Source organism: Phalaenopsis equestris, unplaced genomic scaffold, assembly GCF_001263595.1.
Source record: "Phalaenopsis equestris unplaced genomic scaffold, ASM126359v1 Scaffold000002, whole genome shotgun sequence".
NCBI classification, from domain to species: domain Eukaryota; kingdom Viridiplantae; phylum Streptophyta; class Magnoliopsida; order Asparagales; family Orchidaceae; genus Phalaenopsis; species Phalaenopsis equestris.
Genome location: NW_018164444.1, coordinates 4,624,542 through 4,647,189, shown reverse-complemented (window position 1 = coordinate 4,647,189; position 22,648 = coordinate 4,624,542). Strand labels below are relative to the sequence as shown.

Sequence of the window (22,648 nt, the reverse complement as noted above, 5' to 3'; positions counted from 1 at the left end):
ATATATATATATATATATGTATGTATGTATGTATGTATGTAGATATGTACATTAACCCCTCTCTTTATTTGAGGTGGAGAGAATGAGTTAAATTTCAATACTGTTTTGTATCTGCTAACCATCGTTGACAATCACCCGCCAACCGCCAACCATCAATGGCCGCCATTGATTTCCACCACCGGTGAACTCTCTTGTGTTAAAACATATTCTTTAATACAATACAACAAAGTATTTTGAATACCGTGCAATGAAATATCTGAAATACCTGGTAACGAATTATCCTAAATATGGTGCAATGTATGACGTCATAGTACAAATTTAATGATAACATTTAGCGACGACTACTTTCAAACGTCGTTCTTATAGTACAAAAACTTTCTTCATTCTCTTAAAATATTATATAAATTGTGAATAGATAAGTATTGTACTCGGTGTGGCGTTGTAACTTTTATTTCCTAATTGTAGGATAAGTGTGTCTCCTTGCAAATACATACAAAGAATTACTACAAACAGGCTCTTGTTACTATTCAATCATCGATATTTGAGCTCTATTTTTGTACAACAGAGAGATGTTTAATTATCACCCTATGCCATAAAATTTCTGATAGTAGAATTTATTTATAAACAGAAGCAACTTTTGCATAACCATCATTATCTTTCATTAATAATATAATGGGATAATTACGTACAGACTACCCCCAAGTGAGAATTTAAGAAAAGGATGAAAGGGACTGGTTGATTTGTAAACGAGTTTCGGGTGGTTTGCATGCAAATTAACCTACTCGTCAAGTCTTCCTTTAAATTTTTATGACTTTGATTTTTGGTCTATCAAAATTCGAGATGATTCTTGACTTTTATTCGTTAATTAGGGACTTTATTATTAACGGCCGTCAACAACAACTGCTTAGCCAAATCTACCTCGAAGAAGCCAATAAAAAACGAATGAAAATTTTACAAAAGTCTTAATCCAACCCATCTATTCATTACAAATTTAGTGGTTATAAAGTTGTCTTAATTCAAAGCATTCTATTCATTACGATTTCTAGCCCGAAGAAGTCACTGTTAATTTTAAAAGAATTTGAATTTGAATTTTTGTCTCAGTCTTATGATTTTTTATCTATTTCTCTTTGAAGGTTTGAGCTAGTGCATGATGAACTAGAGAGAATAAAAGTGTAAATGCATTCATTGGTACTGATGATTGAAATCTTTGCACTAGAAACCAAAAAAATATACTTGTTGAGCCAAATCTCTATGATTAGTATTCAATTAACAAACAAGTTGCTTGATGTTACTGCATGTTAATGCTCCTGATAAGATTTATTTAGTTGATGGCAAACTACTCGATAGTACGACTACTTAATTGAACAAAACAAGTTGTTTAACAAACTCTCAATAATTATATTTTTATGCAAACTCCAACTAAGTTCAAGCCAACTTTAACAACTCTAAACTTAAAATAAATTGAACTCGGGAGCTACAATAAGTTATCAAATAAAGGTTAAGCTCAAAATTAAATACGTTAAAGCAATGTTTTGGGTTGTCATAATTGTGTTACTTAGTATATTGATAAGGTATGAGTCAACCATTCTATAAATATAAGTAGTCATTATAGAAAGAGAGATGAATCCTCAAACATTATACAAAATAAATCATCTAGTGAATCTTGTTTACATTCAAAACCATTTCTTTCTTTTTAACTCTTTCTTTGAGTGTGTGAATCCAAGATCCAACATGATCAAAGTTGAACAAATTTTTGCTCGAGCATACTTGATTTAATTACAATTCTAGCAAAAATAACATACGAGATCACAACGAGGGTAAGTTCATCAATCACATTGTCTAAACTTAAATGAATAAAATTTCTAAAATTAATCGAAAGAGTCAACCTCAAATGCCTGCAGAGAAAGCAAGCAGTGAAACGGAGATAAAATCAAGTGAACAAAGAGCTGACAACCATAAGGATGGATCATCCTTCTTGGATTCTATATTTCGAATCTTTGGCTGAGATTGTAAAAAACTGATCTCCCATTCATAAAGTTATTGTCCACTTTAGCCTAGCAACCTCAAGGTTTTGTCTCATTAGTACAACTTCACAAGTGGTCACCCATACCAAGAGTGTTTTGGCACAAACACACTTAACTTTGGAGTTTTTGTCAAAACTCCAATCATTACACTAAAAGAGCCACAATGTTCAAGAGTTAAATTTTATTCTACTTAAAGGGCTTCACAATCTCTCTTACTTAAGTAACTGATGTCTTTGTCAGTTTTCTTAACCCATAATCATTCACTATGCATATAGGATTCTAAAGGTGGGCCCTATAAATTCAAGAGGTAACTTATATGTTGTAGCACTTTGTTCTATATGACATTTAGTTCCTATCTTCATAATGGTGTAATGCTTTGATACCATCTATAAAAACCCAAACTCTCATTCATCGAGATATTGCCCACTTTGACCCAATGGTCACATGATTATCACCCATTGGTCTAACTTCTCAATAGGTCGCCCATACTAAGAGTATAAGACTATTAATAAAGCTTATTGTTCGCAAACAACTCATGTTTGGCCCATTGAGCAGCTTGTATTTGAATCGTTTTTTAAGTAAAGGAGCGAATATGAACAAATTTATTAAGCTCACATTACAAAATAAGACGAACATGAACAACCCTTTGTTTGATTGTAATCGTGTTCGGCTCATTTTAGATCTAAGTTTAACTCATAACAACCCATGTACTCTAGTGATTCTGCACCTTAATTTCATCTCAAAAAATTGGTGTATGTTCAAATCTAACATATACATTTATTTTTTTTAATTAATTTAAACAAGCAAATTTAGAGTCAAACACAAGCTGAACACGAATAATAATATAAAAATCGAACCAAACATGAACACTCTACCATGAGCAATTTCATACACGAGCAAATTTTGAACACAAGCTACTTTCGAATGAGCCAAACATAAGTCAAGTTTGAGCTTGTTCAAGCTCGGCTCGTTTACAGCCTTACCTAAATTTGCTCCAACCCGAGCACACTTAACTTTGAAATTTTTGTTGACACTGTAATAGTTAAACTAAATGTAGTTTTACTTTTAAGAGTTCGACTTCATTCTATTTAGGAGACTTCACATAGAAAACCAATTATACTCCATTTGTATTTTGAGATCTCTAATGAGATGCAATTTTGCTTGGTCTATTTTTTTTTTTTCAAAATAAAGTAAACTAAGGATTATATATTTAGACATCATATATCTCAATATCTTTAGATTTATTTTAAAATAAATATAAAGGATAAAATTTATTTTTTTTATATATTATACTTATATCAAAAAATTAAATATATCTAACTGATTTATTTTCCTAAAAAAATGATAGAAACACATATAAATGAAAATTAATTCTAATAAAATTTCTTTTCCTTCCATGGAACTTTGGAATATGCTTTCCTTTCTCAGAATTTCGCCTATATAACCCACTCCCCCACCGCAAACCATCTCAAACTCTGTGATTTCCTGATAAACTCTTCAGCTTATAAGCTTATTCCATCCTCAACACCAAAATGAGCTTTACAACCGCCGCCGCCGCCGCAAAGCAAGATCACATCCTCATCTTCCCTTTCTTATCCAAAGGCCACTCGATCCCCCTCCTTCACCTCGCCGCCACCCTTTCCTCCCGTAACATCCTCGTCACCCTCATCACAACCCCGGCCAACGCTCCCTTCTTCCGCCACCATCTCTCATCCTCCCCCGCCACCTCAGAAAAAATTCGTCTCCTCCTCCTCCCCTTCCCCACCCACCCCGAACTCCCCGCCGGCATCGAATCCACCGAATCCCTCCCCTCCTTCTCCCTCTTTCCCACTTTCCTTGCCGCCACTACCTCCCTCCAAGCTCCCTTCCTCATCCTCCTCCGCATCCTCCTCCGCTCCCCATCCCCTCCGCTCTGCCTCATCTCCGATTTCTTCCTCGGCTGGACTCTCCCCATCTGCCGCCGCTTCGGCCTCCCTCGCCTCGTCTTCCACGGCATGTCCGCCTTCTCGATGTCCCTCTGCAAATCACTCTGGCTCAATATTCCCAAACACGACCCTTTTTCAGTCCCCGGAGCCCCGCCGGAGCTCCAGCTTACCAAAACCGATGTGCCGGAAAGTGTTCTCAACTCAGTCTACCCGCTTAACCCAGAAACTCAGTTTCTAAACTTAATCGGAGAAACAGACATAGGGAGTTGGGGCGTCATCGTAAACAGTTTCGCCGAGCTTGAATCGCCGGCATACGTTCAACTCCTCGAGTCATTCTACAAACCGGTGGCGGGAGGACGTGTGTGGCTCCTCGGCCCGCTAAACCTTCTGTCCGGCGGTGAACCGGCAATCAACAAACCAACCTCCGACTCGGATTGCGTTCGGTGGCTCGACCGGCAGGCCCAGAGCTCGCGTCCCACTCGGAACGCAGGCCGAGGTTTCCGATGAGCAGCTGGATGAGGTGGCGCACGGTCTGGTTTCCGCCGGGGTTCGCTTCCTATGGGCGGTGCGGTCGGAGAGGTGGGTGCCACCCGAGGGTTTGGGGGATTTGGGGAGAATAGAGAGAGGATGGTTGCCGCAAGAGGAGATTTTGGGCCACGTGGCGGTGGGTGGTTTCGTGAGCCACTGCGGGTGGAACTCGGTGCTTGAAGCGGTGTCGGCCGGCGTGGCGGTGCTGGGGTGGCCAATGATCGCGGAGCAGGGCATGAACGCGAAGATGGTTGCGGAGGAGATTGGTATGGGGCTAAGGATTAGGAAGCCGGCGGGGGAGATGGTGGTGGGGCGGAGGGAGGTGGAGGGAGCGGTGAGAGAGCTGATGGGAGGGGAGAAGGGAAGGAGAGCGAGGGAGAAGGTGGCTGGGCTGAAGGGGAAAGCTATGGCGGCGGTGGCGAAGGGGGGTTCATCTTATGTGATGCTGGAGAAGCTTTTGGATGAGCTTAGAAGGGTTCCGACGGCGACGGATGCGGGGGATGTGCAGGTTGAGGATGGAGGACTGGTGGAAGATCAGGGAATGCAGCTGGTGCAGCAGTTTGCGTAGAACATCTCTGCCTTTCGTTAAGCTCAATGACATAAACCCAAGAAAAAAAAAAAATAGGAATACCGTGCAGTGTTGTAAGCTGTGGTGGTGCAGTGGTTGACAGTTCCTAAGAATCATATATTTTTATAGAAATTGGAACTCGATCCGATTGAGACTCTATCTTATTTATTTAAATTAATAAAAAAATTTAATAAACTAAATATGATTGAAAGGTTATCAATGGAATTCTGAGTAATTTGAGCCCTCAGGTGGAGAGTGTATCATCATAATCGGAAGAATAGCTCTCCTTTGATAAGGAGCCTTCTCAGAGGATCGGAAAGGTGTTCCACGGAAGTACCCTTTGGCCATCTTTGTTAGGAATTTTAGAATCGATTGAGGGAGCTGGTTATCAATAATTGTCCTTCAGATTATGTGTCTTCTATTCATTTGTTTGGTTTTGCTTCTGTGTGGTTTGCTTAGAGTTCCAATCGTAAGAAAATGATGCTTAGTGTTTCTGTTTTTCGATTATGTCAATAATGTTCTTTGATGTTCATAAACGAGACTTGTTGAATTTACTCCAGATTCACACGGTCATATTTTCTATGTACTAGGGTAAAAGCTTTAAATGTAATTTCAATCAGGATAAAAAATATTAAGCTAAAATTAATGGAATATTAAACTAAAATTAATGGTTACTATACTCGCAAGTATAGAGCATGACAAGTAGAGTACAATAATTTCTTTAATTTTTTTCTAATTTCTTTTAAAATAATATTGACTTTATAAATCCTTTTATAAATTCATTATGTAGGAAAAAAAAACTTTTATGCATTAAAGATACTTCTATGAGAAACGGAGAAAAGATAGAGATGCTGAGATGCAGACAACGAAATATCAATCTGCTAAAATCATCCACTTATGCTTGCGTTGTATTGACATATGCAGCTGTCGTTATTTAAGTAACTATTTCACACGGATTCTGTCATAAATTAACTAGATGGTGACATTTTTCTCTTTCATTAATTAAAAGGCCTTAATTTAAGAGAGATTATTATGTTCATCCTTCCGACCTTTACTATATTACGGCCGTTATCTAAATGGAGCTCGATGTCCCCGAGGACAGACTTAATATTTTTGCCTAATTTGAAGCTCATCAACTCAAAAGAAACTATAAAATTATCCAATAAGCCCCATCGTACAACCCGGCATAATACCAGCCATATAATTTATGTTATTAATAAAAATACTAAGTCCGTCGGCCGGACGCTCTGCCTTTCTTTAACGTCAATGACATAAATCTTCTTGAAAAAAAAATGGTGTAGTAAGCTGTGGTGGTGTACTGGTTAACAGTTCCCAAGAATCATATATGTATAAATTCAAACTCAATCCGATTGAGACACCATCTTATTAATAAATAAATTTAATAAACTAAACAGGAACATGTTGAAAGGTCATCGATGGATAATATTAATGAAATTCTGAATAGAAGCTCTCATGTCTTTAGGGTCAGGTAAAGGATGTATTATCATAATCGGACGAGTAACTCTCCTTTGATAAGGAGCCTTTTGAGAGGATCGGAAAGGCGTTCTGTAGAGGTACCCTTTGGCCATATTTGTTAGTAATTTCAGAATCAACTAAAGGAGTTGTTTATCAATAGTTGTCCCTCAGTTTATGTGTTTTCTATTCATGTGTTTGGCCGTGTAGAGTTCCAACCATAAAGAAATGATACTTAATGTTTATGTTTTTCGACTATCTCAATAATGCCTTTTGGTGTTCCTAAGAAAGAATTGTTGAATTTCCTCCAGATTCATGCGGTAATATTTTCTATGTACTGTGATAAAAGGCTTTAATGTAATTTCAATCATGACAAAAATATTAACCTAAAATTAATGGTTAATATAATCACAAGTATAGAGCATGACAAGTAGAGTACATGAATTTATTTATTTATTTTTTAAATTTCTTTTAAAATAATTTTGACTTTATAAATCCTTTTATAAATTCATTATGTAGAAAAAAAAATTTACGTTCATACATTAAAGATATTTATATGAAAAAAGAAGAAAAGAAAAAGGCGCAGACAAAGAAATATCAATGTCATGAAATCATTCACTTATGCTTGCGTTGGCAATCTGCGGTATTTAAGTCACCATTTCACACGCATTCTGTCATAAATTGACTAGATATTGGCATTTTTCTCCTTCATTAATAGGCCCTAATTTAAGAGAGATTATTACGTCTGTCATCTTGACCTTCACTGAATCACGACCATCACCCGAACGTAGCTCGATGTTAATATATTTTTCTAATTTGAAGCTCACCAACTCAAAAGAAACTATAAAATTATCCAATAAATCCCATCTTACAAAACCGGCATAATAACGACCATTTAATTTTTATTACTAAAAATATTGAGCTCTTTTTTTTTAATTTTAAATATTATGTTAGAATAATCAATAAAATCTATATTTTTATTTATCTTAAATCAAATTAAGTAATTTTAAAAAAATTATCAGAAAAAATTCTACTGCATATCTAGTCTAATTTTTTCAAATTTTTTTTTTTATTTTGATTAAAATATATTTAAATTTGACAAGTCATTGATAAGTTTTTATTAGCTTTAGAGGTTTTTTTTTTAATAAAAAAATGTTTCAAATTCAAATTAATGACAATCCAGGGACTCAATTTCAGCGTATTTGTAGTCATACTAATCATGTGAACAAAACAAATTCAATGATATCAAAATTGACGCAATCTGAGTCTAATTAAATCCAGATCAAATCATTAAAACATTTTTTGAAATTTCGGATCATCAATTAGATGGTCAAATAAACTCTAAATTTTAAATATTTATATTCAAATCAAACATATCGACAAGAGGATTCCAACAAGCACAAGCTCCCTTAATTCTTAGATCATTAATGTCATCAAACCATTAAAAACTATTATCATTATGAAGGATCAATACAGGTCGTCCGATCAAATAATTGTGAAAATTACTTACCAAAATGACAAAAATTCCCATTCCCTATAAGCTGTGATAGACCTTCTCACTTCACTTGGATGAGGAGAAGAATGACTTCAATTTCAGTGCTGTTTTGAACTGAAATTCATACGATACCTTCCGGCTGGTGTAGTCGATGAATACCATCGACCTTCGGCCGCCGACCACCATCGACCATTTTCAATCCCTCTTTGCTCGTTGTCATCAACAAACTTTAAGTTGTAAAGTCATATCCCGAATATGGTGTACGTAGCGACATATCTCAAATACGAAGCTGCAAATAACACTATATTGAAGATCCGACGCTAACTTTCAGTGGCAACTGCTTACAACCGTTATATTAAGAACACAACGACTTTCTCCTGATTCCTCCTGAAGTTTTTTGTACATTATCTTTGGTGTGAAGTTGTAAAATTGCTCCCCCAGTTACACATTTTGGAAAACTTTAATTGGTTAGGCCCCGCATTATTTTCTCTTTTAAGGATTAAGAAATCTTGATGTCTCCTCCTACTACTTTTAAATTATTTTTATTTACCGGATCACCGAACAATTCAAAGACATTAAATTATTAATTTATGATCATGAAATTTTTGACACGCAAGAAGACTAAATGAATTTAATTTTCATTTGATTTAGTTTGTACAGTTGGCTAATCTAATATAATAACGATCGACCGAGTCTCATAGTTAATTTGACCGTAGAACCACACAAATCTTCTTGGAATGGCAAGGACTAAAAAGTATAGCCTTCGAAAAATATAAATGAACGTCTCAATCAACCAAAAGTAAACATCTCCAACTATGAATAACTTTCCGACGCTTGTTCGTTTGACCAAATAGCTTCTAATAAGCATAAACAATAAATCTTAGCAGAGTTGCATAAATATCATTTAAAGTATTAAAATTTATATGTTCAGGAATTTGATTCATAGATTTAAAGCAAATGTTCAGAAATTGTATTAGTAAACAGTAAGAAAAGAAACAGTCAAGAGCTCCTAATATCCTAAATATTAGTTGATATTGACGTGTAAATAGTGAGTATGAACCAACACATTGTCAAAATTTCCTTATGAAAATGTTCGTCCTGACCGATATCAGATAAGAGATGATTTATTTTAAATTTTGAAAAATTTTACTTACATATCATAAAATTCTTATATATTTATATATGTAACACCTAAACTTTCATATTAAATTTGTAACACTTGGAAATATCATCATTATTAACTTTTTAAAAGGGCAATATAACTTATTGATGCATGTCAGAAGGTCTGTGGCGGTACGTAATGAATTGTTGCCTTAGCATTGCACGGAAACTCAACACACATTTAGATAATTGAAGAGAATTAATCAAGAGGAGATACCTCAATTTTTAGGATCGTGAAAAATTCTGGAAAAAGAAAAAAAAAATTATGGGACATAGCCTAGTTGAAATAATCCACTATGAATGGTGAGTGTTTTTGCAGCCTTAGTTGTAAGTATTAGAATAGAGATTGTTGAAAATATTTCTTACGACATTCTGGGACTCCAAAGTAGCAATGTTAGGTTCTCCTACCATTTCATAAGCCATTTCATTAGTAGGTAGGGATCTTGGTACCAAATTCATCCCTAAGTTGTTTAATTTCATAGAAATGACAACAACTTCTAAGGCTGGGATAGTCAAAATATCAATCTCATGCACACTAACTATCTTCTTAGAGGTGATTCTCTCATATGGTCATTAAAATATAATCATTGTCATTTCCTCTATCAATGAGTGGGCTTCGTCAAATAGTTTTGACATAAGGGACCCCCAACTATACTGTCTATGATAAACTTTAAAGATCTCATCAATCCATTGTAAAAGGTTTGAATGATCAGGCAGTCAATTAGAGCATGGTTTTGGCATTTCCTAAGTTGTTCTTTGAATCTCTCTCATTCTTCGTAAATGGACTCTCCATCTAACAAGGTGAAGTAAGTGATGACATTCCTTAGTTTGGTAGTTTTGGATGGAGAAAAATATTTAGTAAGTCTTTTTAGGTTGTCGTTCCAAGTAATGATTGATCCTAGTGCTAAAGAGTTCAACCACTTCTTTGCTTTATCTTTAAGTGATAAAAAGAATAGCCTCAGTCTAATGGTGTCATTAGAGATATTGTTATACCTGAACGTGCCACAAAGTTCTAAGAAACTAGCAAGGTAAAAGTTTGGGTCTTCAATGGGTGATCCCTCATACAGGTTGTTCTCAACCATGCTCGCAGGTTTCAGTTCAAATATATTGGTTTCTATGACAGGGTGATTTATACTAATGTGGATACTGATGGGTTGGCATACTTCCTAAGAGATTAAAGTTGTTCTTCCAAAGGATTTTTCATTCTAATTGTTTCTTCTTTAATTTTTAAGCTTTTCAAAAAATTTTAATGGTTTGTTTTTCAATTTTAGGTTAAATTGCATTAAATCAACTGATCTAGTCCTACGCGTACAACTACAGACTTCCACCCAGGTGTCTCGAATTTAAGAAAAGAACACATTACTAGAATTCTGAACATACAAAGAAAATAATGTGCAATACAACAAAAATAAAGATATGCAATTTTTTTTAGATTTTTCACAAATAGATGACAATGTGGAGAAACAAAAAGCAAAAAAATAATAAAACAAAAATTGGAAAAGTTTTAAACCTAAACTCTAAGTTGTTCAACTAAATTTTTTTCTAAACAAAGAAATTTGAATTCATTTCTCAGGCAATGATGTCAAATATTTGATGCCCAAAATTGCTCTGAAATATGCGGCAATCAAGCAAGTATAACTGTTGTTGAAGTAACAATGCAAATAATCCACACCAATCTCCCTCATGCAAGCTACCTCTCCACGCTCCAAATATCTGAAAAAAAAAATCTAGAAGCTTTCTTCCAATGAAAGTTGTTTTTGTGAGCTTCGATCAAAAATCTCAGAAAGTAATCTTTTAGTGACTCTTTCTCATTTTGGTGAATTCTAAAATGGTGAGAGGAGTCCTTGATAATTCCTTCAATTTGTTATGAATTACTCCACAAATACCTTAGTTAGCTCATCGAATGTATGAATGCTCCCCCATGTGAGTGAATAAAATCAAGTGCATGCTTGACCTTGAAGTGTCACAGAAAAAAACTTAATTAAAAAGTGCAACAAAGTCTCTTTGTATATGCATGATGTTTCTGAAGTAATCAGTGTGTTCATATGGCTCCGACGTCTCATCATAAGCATTAATGATTGGAAAATCCTATTATAATAAGGTGTTGAAAGACAATATCAATGAACAAAGATGACTCCTTAGAATCAAGTTGAGTTGAGAAATGGCTTCTATCCCTCATAAGGAACTCTTCACATACTACACTTCATAATTCATCATGAATTATGTGAGGTTAAATACATTCTCCACACATATTGGAGGCTTGCTTCTAGGCTTGACTATAAGGGATAGATGTGTAGAGCTAGCAATTTCTAGGAATTCAACTTCATGAAGAGGAACTTCGGCGCATATAGAGGGTGACAACTGTGCACTTTGTTCGATAGATTTTAAGATAGGCCTGCCTCTACAATATGCACAATCATTAATTTTTTAGCTTCACATAAAAATCAGAGGATCTCATTTTGAAGGTCTTCTATTCTTCGTATGCAATCTTCAAGTGGTGATAATGAGCATCCTTTAGCAGTAGGATGATGTCTATCATTGAGAAATGGAGTAGAGGCTTGGCATCTTGGACATTATGATTGCACCCTAGAATGATGGGTGTTAGAAAAAAAGTTTGTATATCGTGTTTGTTAGCCATCGATGAAGTGTAGCCTTTATCAACCAGATTTTCTTTCTCACAGACGATGACAAATTGTTGTGTTTTGAAGGATTCATGATGGAAGAATGATAATTTAATGTCTTAGTGTTATACAATGATCTAGCACACACACAAACACAAACACATATAACGGAAGAATAACATGAAAAGATACCAGGATTTTTTACATGGAAAAAACTCAAGAAGAGAAAAAACCATAAAGCCCGGACGAATTAAAGTAATCCACTATATATGAATAAGTACAAATATGAAACTTTTTTCTCACAACTGAGAGAGTAGGGTTATAATTTTACACCATATATAACACTTAAATGTATAAAAAACTACAAGTCCATAAAGAATTATCGTATTCTGAATATGGTGGTTGTATGCCTGAATATGTTGGTCGTAAGCCTGAATATGTTGGTCGTAAGCAGTGATCATTAAAAGTTATTTCTAAATCTTCAATACAATATTATATGTTATGACCATATTTCAGATAACACATTAACAAGTAGGGGTTGTTGATAACAACGAGGATGAGTGGTTGGCAGTAGTCGACGGTGGCTGACGGGCGATGGTCTTGGTGGCCTGCAAATATGAAGTTTAGAAGTCATCGTCGAGTCTTCATTACAGTGTTGCATGTTGCGGCCATTTTTAGGATACAATGTAAGAAAGTTGGGTTTATCAATGGAGCATTCAATAGGAGGTGGTCGACTGTGGTCAACGGCTATAGAGGTTAGAAGTTATCATTAGGTCTCTTCAATCTAGAACATGCTATGTAATTCCTTCTTCTTCTTATCCTCCTTCAAATGAAGGGCGGTGGGGTCTATTTAGAGCCATTAGGGGAGGGGTATTTTGATTCTTTGGTGAATAACTTTCCCAACCACCTAATCTATTGATCATAGATATTTTTTTAATAATTTGAGGGACTTAATAATCTCATAATTAAGGGATCTTAAGCTCAATGGATTCCTTTAGTTGAGACACTTAATTAAAATATAAATATGTCAAGTTTAGAGTCCATTTGACCAATCAATAGCTTGAACTAACTTGATTGGAATTAGAACAAACCAATTATGACATAATCAGGTTCATCTTGTTGAGCAGGTAAATTAGACTATAAATTTGCTGAAATCTGGACCCTAAATGATCTTGAATTCGAATATGAAATGTTTCTTGCTAAAAAATATATCGAGATTCATGTTAGATAATAAAAATTTCTTGATGATGCATCAAGTATTAAGTATTGGCCACACTTATACTTAAAACCTAGTGTGAAATTATGATTTTGGAAGTGTTTAATTTTTACACATTACAAGATTACAACAAGAGTTTAGAGGAATATACATATTGCCCTCGATTTTTAGCAAATAGATAGAGAACTAAAGATAAACATTTTTGAAAATAGCTATGTCCATAGAAATATAGTTGTACACTTTCTAAAATTGAAGTAATTTCCATGCTATCGATGAAGGCTTTAAACTACACATGTTCCTCATTAACAGTTAAGATTGATTTAAATCTTATCATAGTATATGTTTTTATAAAATTAAAGTTCATAAGAGTATTTTGAATCTTAATCAAATAATTTTTAAATAACAAAAACAACTTTTTCAAAGTATTTTCATTTGGCATAAAAGATAGGATTTGAAAGCTAGTGCATTAAATCATATTTAATTCCACCCTATATCCTCGTGAAAATAATCTTAGACTCAATCTACTAAATTTCTTATATAACATGTGCACTTGTGTTCGCCCATACAAAGTTGGGTCAACAACAAAGTGAAAATTATACTAATTTTACAGAGACACTCCAAAAAAATTCTTAAACTTAAGAAATATTCACATTCCAAACAAACTTGTGTAGCATTCAATTAAGTTGATACTGTAACTAATCCTAGATTAAAGAAAAATATTTATGATTATCATCCAAATATCCATAATAAAGTATAAATATTTTATTTAGTAAAAGTGGCATGCCAACCTTGTGAAAAGCTTATTTTTTTTTTTTTAGTAATAGTAGTAGTAGTTTGTTGTATCAAGTATATTATTGATGTTTTTGAGATAACATTAAGAGATTATTTAAGTAGTGAGGGAAAAGCTAAATTATATATTTCATTAGATTCTAAATAAGAATTTGAAATTCTTATTTGCATTCCATAAAATCATTTATAGGGGTCCCGAGGGAGCTATTTTAAGATTCACAAAGAAGAATTAGGACACAAAAATATTATGGTTCTAATTAAAATTATTATGCAAATGCCTCAAAATATGAGATTTTTCATAAAGTACTTTAATTGAAGAAATTCAATTGTTGTATGCAATATATCAATATATATATATATATATATAAAAGACCAGAAGTTCTTGGATCCAAGTCAAGTTGTTTTTTTGAATCATAGATATGTAAATTTAGGAGCTAAATGAAATATTTGATGAAATAAATAATATGTTTCTTATATGTGTGCCATAAATAAATTCATGTGTTTCATTTTCAATATTTAATTAGGAACTATTGATATATTTGAAAAAAATTAAAAAATTCTAAATATATATTTATGGTATTAGACATTTATTTTGAGAATTTTATCATTAACATAAAATCAAATAATGTGTTTTTAAAGTTGAAAGAGATTAGTGGATCCTAAACAAAGTGATATTTAACCTTCATGTGTTGCTTTCTTTAAAATCAATCAACAATTGTTATAACAATTTTTTAACGAGCATTATCTACTTAGATGATTGTCAAAGTGCTTGCATTTCTTAAAAAGACAATATTTAATTTTATTGAAGATAAAATATTTATATAATTTTTTTAAAATATTTAGATTTAAATGAAAAAAAAAATTATAAGTGACACTTTTAATTGGAAGTTTTTTATAAATATAATTATATATTTTTTATATTAAAATTCAAAAAAAAAATAAAATTGTAATGTTAATTCCATGTCAAGATGCTTCAGTATTTTTAAAAATCATCAATTTAGACCCTTTAAAATAACTATTAGCTCTTTGCCCTTGAAAAACCAGATCGGGGAGAAATTATTACGTCCGGAGTCTGCATGTAGAAAATGGACGCACACTGATCGCGTGAGATTTTTTTCCCTGCAATCGGTGTATCGCGTTCATTATCCGAATGCAGCTTTGTGTCCGGACTCCGGACGCTATTCAGGTGGTCGACTTCAACATGGTCATGAAAAAACGGGAACTAAACATACATATATACCATCCAATTCCAATTTAATTATATGACTAATATTTAAAAAAAAAACTTTATATTTTATATTTATACCACCCAAATCTTTTGTATCACATCAAAAGTAAACTTTTTTTAGATTTAGGAAAAAGTTAAAAACAGCATAGGAAAAGTGGTACACATGTAAATATTCAAGTTTTTGTGTTTGATATGTAAATATATAAGAATTGAGTGGTATGTATGTAAATTTTCTAGGAAAAAAAAAGAATAATATTTTAGCTGATGGACAAAAAGTCCCCATATACATAGTCAATTTAGCACGTAAATGCCGTAATCAACGGCGTTGATTCAGACTCCTGCTCCTACTAATTTAGGGCTGTCAAAAAAGCTCGTTGTTCGCGAACAATTCGTGTTCGGTTCGTCAATGAGTTCGTATTTGATTTGTTCGATAAGTAGACGAGACGAACATGAACAAATTTTTTCGTTCGGTTAGTTAAACGAACCAGACACGAACAGTGATGCGTTCGTTTGTGTTCGAATCGTTATTGTTCGAAATATAAAATAATTTAAAATAATTATATATATAATTTATGATATTTTAAAAAATTAAATTTTATAAATTATAATATATATAATAAATTATATATTTATATAATATAAGTTATATGATTAATATAATATATTATTTATATATATTAATATTAGGGATGCCAAACTGACTTGTCGTTCACGAACAGCTCATGTTCGGCTTGTTCGTTAAGAAATCGTTATGAAACGAATACGAACAGAGAATTTATAGCAATTTCAAACACGAGCTTATTTCAAACAAACTAAATTTCAAACGAACTGAACACGAACACAAGCTCTGTTCGTTCGTGTTCGGTTCGTTTACACCCATACCTACTATCCCCGTGTTCGATTGCCGACCAAGTCATAATTTAATATATTGCATAAGATTTCAGCACATAAAAATAAAATAAAATAACAAAGATAACATAAACATCAAAACATTATCGCTCTCTCAGATTATAAAAGGGCATTTTTTGATACAATCTTAGCGAGGAGGGGTCACCGATAGTAGTGAGTAGAAGTGGTCGATAATAGTCGATGACAGCCAATGGGCAATAGTTGAAGATGATCGGTGGCTACAAAGGCTGAAAGTTTTCATCAAGTCTTCAGTTTAGAATAGGCTCTGAAATTCATTCTCTTCTCCTCTCTTACTTATGTGAAGAGCGAGGGTCTATTTATAAACTCTATAACAATATCATTTGATCTTTTGGCGAATAACTTTCACTTCTATCTGATCAGACAGCCAATATCGATCGCTTTGATCGTATGAGGTTTTTAATAATTTGAGGGTCTTAATAACTTTAGAATTAAATAAACTCAGGCTCGTTGGATTTGTCTCGTCAAGATGTCTGATTTGAATATAAATATATCAAATTTAGAATTCATTTGATCATTCAACTGGCAATCCAAAACCTTCAAATGTGTATAATTGCTTGATCTGGCCTTTGATTAGATTTAGATCGAACCAATTTTGATATCAACGATTTGTGTTGTCGAGACTGTTAGCTTGACTATAAAATTGTTAAAATAAAGGCCCATGATGACCTTGAATTTAAATTTAGAGTGCTTATTGCTTAAGAGTGCCTCAAGTTTAGTGCTAGATAAATTTTTTTTTTTATGGTGCATCAATTACACCCCAATTTTCAGACTTTAAAATCTAAATTGTCCAAAACTATAAAGTTGTTGTGAACGTCTCCCTTATAATTTCGAATATCCTAAAAATTTGTATATTGAATTGAAAAGAGAATCATTAATATTGATCCATTTTTGGAGTTTTGAAAATGCCAAAAACTGAGTCTAGAATGCCAAAAAAAAGCTGAACTAAGCATTTCTGAAAAATTAATTGATTATGTCGCGGTCAACATTGTCAGTGATAAACACGTTTAAGTATTTATGGACTTAATAAAGTCCACAAGTGAGTACGAATGCAAGCAAGGATGAAATGAGACGTGCAAAAGCGATGATGCGTGTTTGGGCATGAACAGGCCTAAGCCGGCTCAATCGTGTGCGGTAGGCATGTGTTTGGGCATGAGATTGCACTCCCTTGTGCATGTGCTATTTTTGTGGGTGCTATGGGCAGCGATTGTGATAATATATAGTGCAGTGATGACAATAGCGGGTAGCACAACGGTGGGCAATGGTGTGGTGGAAAGCAGTGCAGTAGCGCAACAACATGCATTGACTAGGTCATCACAGGTGATGATGTGGGTCGACAGGTTGGGTCATGGTTGTGTGGGTAGAAAAACGGATCGGTTCATGGTGGAGCATCAAATCAGGTCAACGTGTGTCAGCGTGCACGATCATGTGTACCAAAATCGGGCATCGGCAAACAAGATCGTGTGCACTTTTACGTACTTGCGAAATGTGTGTGCGTGTGTATGTGTAAGCATGTGTTTGTGCGTGATCATGGAGGATTTTCAGAATAAAAATTCAAAGCTTTCTATTTTTGGCTCCAAAATATTTATTATTGACCTATAAATAGGCCTATTTGGAGGGGAAGAAAGCCCACCCTCCCTCCACATATTAGAATCATTTCAATTCGGCTATTGCTCCTATCTCGGGTAATTGTTGTCTCAGCTTATTGACCCACCATCTAGGTTATTGCTGCCCCACATTTTGGGTCAAATTATTCATGCTTGATTTTTCTTCCAGATCCCAATATATAAGGAATCTCAACCCTTGGAAAGTCATAAGAAGTATCAAAACTCTAATAAGGCGGCATCGACAAACATGCTCTGATAATTTTTCAAAAGAAAAAAAAAATCACTTTCAAAATGAAATGGTTGTGAGATTGTTGAAGGACCAGCACTTAACTGTTGGTTCCTTTGTCTGCAACAAAAAGAGCACTTGAGCGCTCAAAGAGGGCACAAAGGCGCTCCCCTCTCTGTTAGCGCCCAAGGATGGGCACTTAGGCACCCAAACTCGACGCTTAGGCATCGGGATCTTGGGGTGCTTTGGCTCCATATACACAACATCATGAAGGACAATAGTGAGGAATAATTGTTTGACACAAGTGAAACTGGGGATCTGAATGCATTTTGATGGCAAATCTCAAGTGATTGAACATAAATCCTGTCATGTGCTAGCAATGGTTAGCTAATAGTGACAACAAGCATCAATGACTCATGTTGGCCGACATTAGTGAAGGGAAATTGCAGTCATTAAGAATCAGACTCTTATATATGTATGACACAAGTAGGCTTTGACGATGGTTGATAACATAAATCAGCAGAACTTGAGTCCCCTTTTTCAGCGAGTATTCAGTATTATAGGCCTACATAAATTTAAAAGGGATGATTGTAAGTATCATGAATGAACATCGACATACATTGGTGACTAAACTTTGGCGAATGCATGGGGTCAAGCATTGATGTACTTTGACCAATTGATATCATTGTTTTTGTTGGTGAGAGTTAGGTATATACTGGGAATCAAACATTGACATACATTAATATTTTTTTTTTAAAAGATATGAACATAAGTTGGTTGATTATGAGTGTCAGACAATATTGATTAGCAAGCATCTAACATTGTGCACCTATAAGCTTTAATGAAGGGCAAAAAATGAGTAATGATAACCGGATGTCTTGAAGGTTGGTTGGATGAATCAATGGACATCTAGAATTGGGGCAAATGAGTGATAATGAGTGTTTATCAATAGGTTTTTTATAATAAGATTGATGTGATTGATGGATTATTTTGATCAATTAAAGCAATCAATTCAATCACACATTTGTAAAGCAATTCAACAACTACTTACTTTTAAAACATGGTTGAACCATATACATTTTTGTCCTACATAAAAATATTTATTTGATATAGCTTGTCTAGCTCAAGTGTCGTAGAAAATATATGAAATAAAGATTTAATAAATATTTTCTTATATAAATCAAAACATGTGTTAGAAAAGTACGTAGAAGAAAAATGAAAACAAACAAAAACCTAAAACTAATTTAACATTTGACATTTTTTAAATAAATTTGTCACTAAAATAGTTTTTTTTGTCACAATTTTAATCATATTTGCAATAATCAAAATTAATTTTAGCCTGATTAAAATAAGCTACACTTCTTAAGAAAATAATAGCCCTATTAATTAAATCATGAAAAAGTTTTAAATTAATTTCACAACAACTTTTGTCAAAGTGTGTAGAGAAACAGACGGAGTCGTGGTGGAGCATTGGACCAGGTCAACGTGTGTCAGTGTGCACGATCGTGTGTATCGAGATCGGGCATCGGCGCACACGATGTTGTGCACTCCTGCATACTTGGGAAACATATGTACATGTGTATGTGTAAGTCTGTGTGTGTGCATGCCCATGGAGGGTTTTCAGAGTAAAAATTCCAAATTTTCAATTTTTGGCTCCCAAATAATGTCAAAATATTGATTATTGGCCTGTAAATAGGCCTATTTGAGGGGAAGAAAGGGCACCCTGCCTCCACAGATTAGAATCATTTTCGTATTGCTATTGCTCCTGTATCTGGTAGTTATTGTCTCACCTTTTGGGTTATTATTGACCAACCATTTAGGTTATTGTTACCCCACATTTTGGGGCAAAATTATTCGTCTTTGACTTTTCTTCCAGATCCAATGTATAAGGAATCCCAGCCCTTGGAAAGTCACAAGAAGTATCAAAACCCTAACGAGGCGGCATCGACAAACATGCTCTGAAGGATAAGCACTTAAGCACCAGTTTCATTGTCTGCACCACAAAATGAGCATTTGAGTGCTTAAAGCACTTTTGTCAACGTGCGTAGAGAAACAGATCGAGTCGTGGTGGTGCATTGGACCAGGTCAACGTGTGCCAGTGTACACGATCGTGTGTATTGAGATCGGGCATCGACGCACACGATGTTGTGCGCTCCTACGTACTTGGGAAACGTGTATGCAAGTGTATGTGTAAGTCTGTGTGTGTGCATGCCCATAGAGGGTTTTCAGAGTAAAAATTCCAAATTTTCAAATTTTGGCTCCATAATATTGATTATTGGCTTATAAATAGGCCTATTTGGAGGAAAGAAAGGGCACCATGCCTCCACAGATTAGAATCATTTTCGTACTGCTATTGTTCCTGTATCGGGTAGTTGTTGTCTCACCTTTTGGGTTATTATTGACCAACCATTTAGGTTATTGTTACCCCACATTTTGGGGCAAAATTATTCGTCTTTGACTTTTCTTCCAGATCCAATGTATAAGGAATCCCAGCCCTTGGAAAGTCACAAGAAGTATCAAAACCCTAACGAGGCGGCATCAACAAATATGCTCTGAAGGATAAGCACTTTAGCACCAGTTCTTTGTCTGCACCACAAAATAAGCATTTGAGTGTTGAAAGCACTTTTGTCAACGTGTGTAGGGGGGAATCAGACTGAGTCGTGGTGGAGCATTGGACCAGGTCAACATGTGTCAGTGTGCACGATCGTGTGTATCGAGATCGGGCATTGGTGCACACAATGTTGTGCGCTCCTACATACTTGGGAAATGTGTGTGCATGTGTATGTGTAAGCTTGTGTGTGTGCATGCCCATGGAGGGTTTTCAGAGTAAAAATTCCAAATTTTCAATTTTTGGCTCCAAAATATTGATTATTGGTCTATAAATAGGCCTATTTGGAGGGGAAGAAAGGGCACCCTGCCTCCACAGATTAGAATCATTTTCTTACTGCTTTTGCTCCTCTATCAGGTAGTTATTGTCTCACCTTTTGGATTATTATTGACCAACCAATTAAGCTATTGTTGCCCCACATTTTGGGGTAAAATTATTCATGCTTGACTTTTCTTCCAGATCCAATGTATAAGGAATCCCAACCCTTGAAAAGTCACAAGAAGTATCAAAACCCTAACGAGGCGGCAGCGACAAGCATGCTCTGAAGGATAAGCACTTAAGCACAAGTTTCTTTGTCTGCGCAACAAAATGAGCATTTGAGTGCTCAAAGGGGGTGCAAAGGTGCTCCCCTCTCCGTTAGCACCCAAGGTTGAATGCTTAGGCACCCAAACCCGGCGCTTGGGCGCCAGGTCTTGGGGTGCTTTGGCTCCATATACACAGCATCATGAAGGATGTTAGCGAACACTCATTGTTCGACACAAGTGAAAGTTGAGATATGAATGTAATTTGATGGTAGATCTAAAATGATTGGACATAAATCCTATCATGTGCTGGCAATGGATAGCTAGTAGTGACAACAAGCATCAATGACTCGTGTTGGCCGACATTAGCGAAGGGAAATTATAGACATTAAGAATCGGGCACTTATATATGTATGACACAAGTAGACTTTGACAATGGTTGATAACATATATCAACAGATCTTGAGTGTCCTTGTTCAACGAGTATTAAGTATTGTAGGCTTGCAGACATTTAAAATGGATGATTGCAAGTATCATGTGATGAACATCAACATACATTGGTAACTAAATATTGATGGGCATATGGGGTTAAACATTGATGTAAGTTGGCCAACTAATATCATTGGTTTTGTTGGTGGGAGGTTAGGTGCATATTGAGAATCAAACATGGGCATACATTAATAGGGTTTTCTGTTGGTCGATTATGAGTGTAAGACAATATTGGTTAGCAAGCATCTTCTAGTGTACGTTTTAAGCTTTAATGGAGGGCAAAAATGAGTAATGAGAACCGGATGTCTTGAACGTTGGTTGGTTGAATCAATGGACATTTAGAGTTGGGGCACGTGAGTGATAATGAGCATCTGTCAATAGGGTTTTCTATAATACGATCGATGAATTATTTTGACCAATTAAAGCAATCAATTCAATCACATATTTGTCAACCAATTCAACAACCACATACCTTCAAAACATGGATGAACCATAACAACTTCGTCATGCATAAAAAAATTTATTTGATAATGTCTGTCGTCCATAGATCGTGTCGTAGAGTATATATGAAATAAAGATTTAGTAAATATTTTCTTATATAAATCAAAATATGTGTTAGAGAAGTACGCATAAGAAGAACGAAAACAAACGAAAACCTAAAACTAACTCAACATTAGCATTTTTTTAATAAAATTGTCACCAAAATAATTTTTTGGTCACAATTTTAATCATATTTGCATAAATGAAATTAATATTAGCCTTATTAAAATAAGCTAAACTTCTTAAGAAAATAATAGCCCTATTAGTTAAATCACGAAAAATATTTATATTAATTGCACTGCAACTTTTGGAGTTTCATAACCCAAATTCTAAATAATTAAATTTAAAGGACCAAACAGCATAAATGATAGAACTGTAACTAAAGTGCTTTAGCAAAGGCTTAAAATATAAGTATTTATCGATGCAATATTCTAATTTAAAAATTCTATTTTTTTTTTGTGTGAAAATAATATAATTGTTTTAAAAATAGCCTGAATAGATAATTATCTATATATTAAAAATAATATTACTAATAATGTTAATTAGAAAATAGTTATCCTGCGACATTATAATTTTAACAAATGGAGAAACTACAATGTATGTTTTATTTTTATACAAAAAAATATAAGCCATGAGAAAATTTAAAGTTCATGTAAAATTATTATTTTTAATTTTTTCTTAGATAATTTCTTGTTGTCCTTC

General features: G+C 34.4%; 1 protein-coding gene across 1 annotated transcript; it reads left to right on the top strand.

Annotated features, from left to right (window-relative positions):
- Positions 1-3,509: 3,509 nt before the first annotated feature.
- Positions 3,510-5,271, top strand: LOC110038512 (anthocyanin 3'-O-beta-glucosyltransferase-like). Its single transcript, XM_020743377.1, has 2 exons — positions 3,510-4,405; positions 4,437-5,271. The coding sequence occupies exons 1-2, from the start codon at positions 3,557-3,559 to the stop codon at positions 5,043-5,045; spliced, it is 1,458 nt and encodes a 485-aa protein (XP_020599036.1). The 5' UTR covers positions 3,510-3,556; the 3' UTR covers positions 5,046-5,271.
- Positions 5,272-22,648: the final 17,377 nt, after the last annotated feature.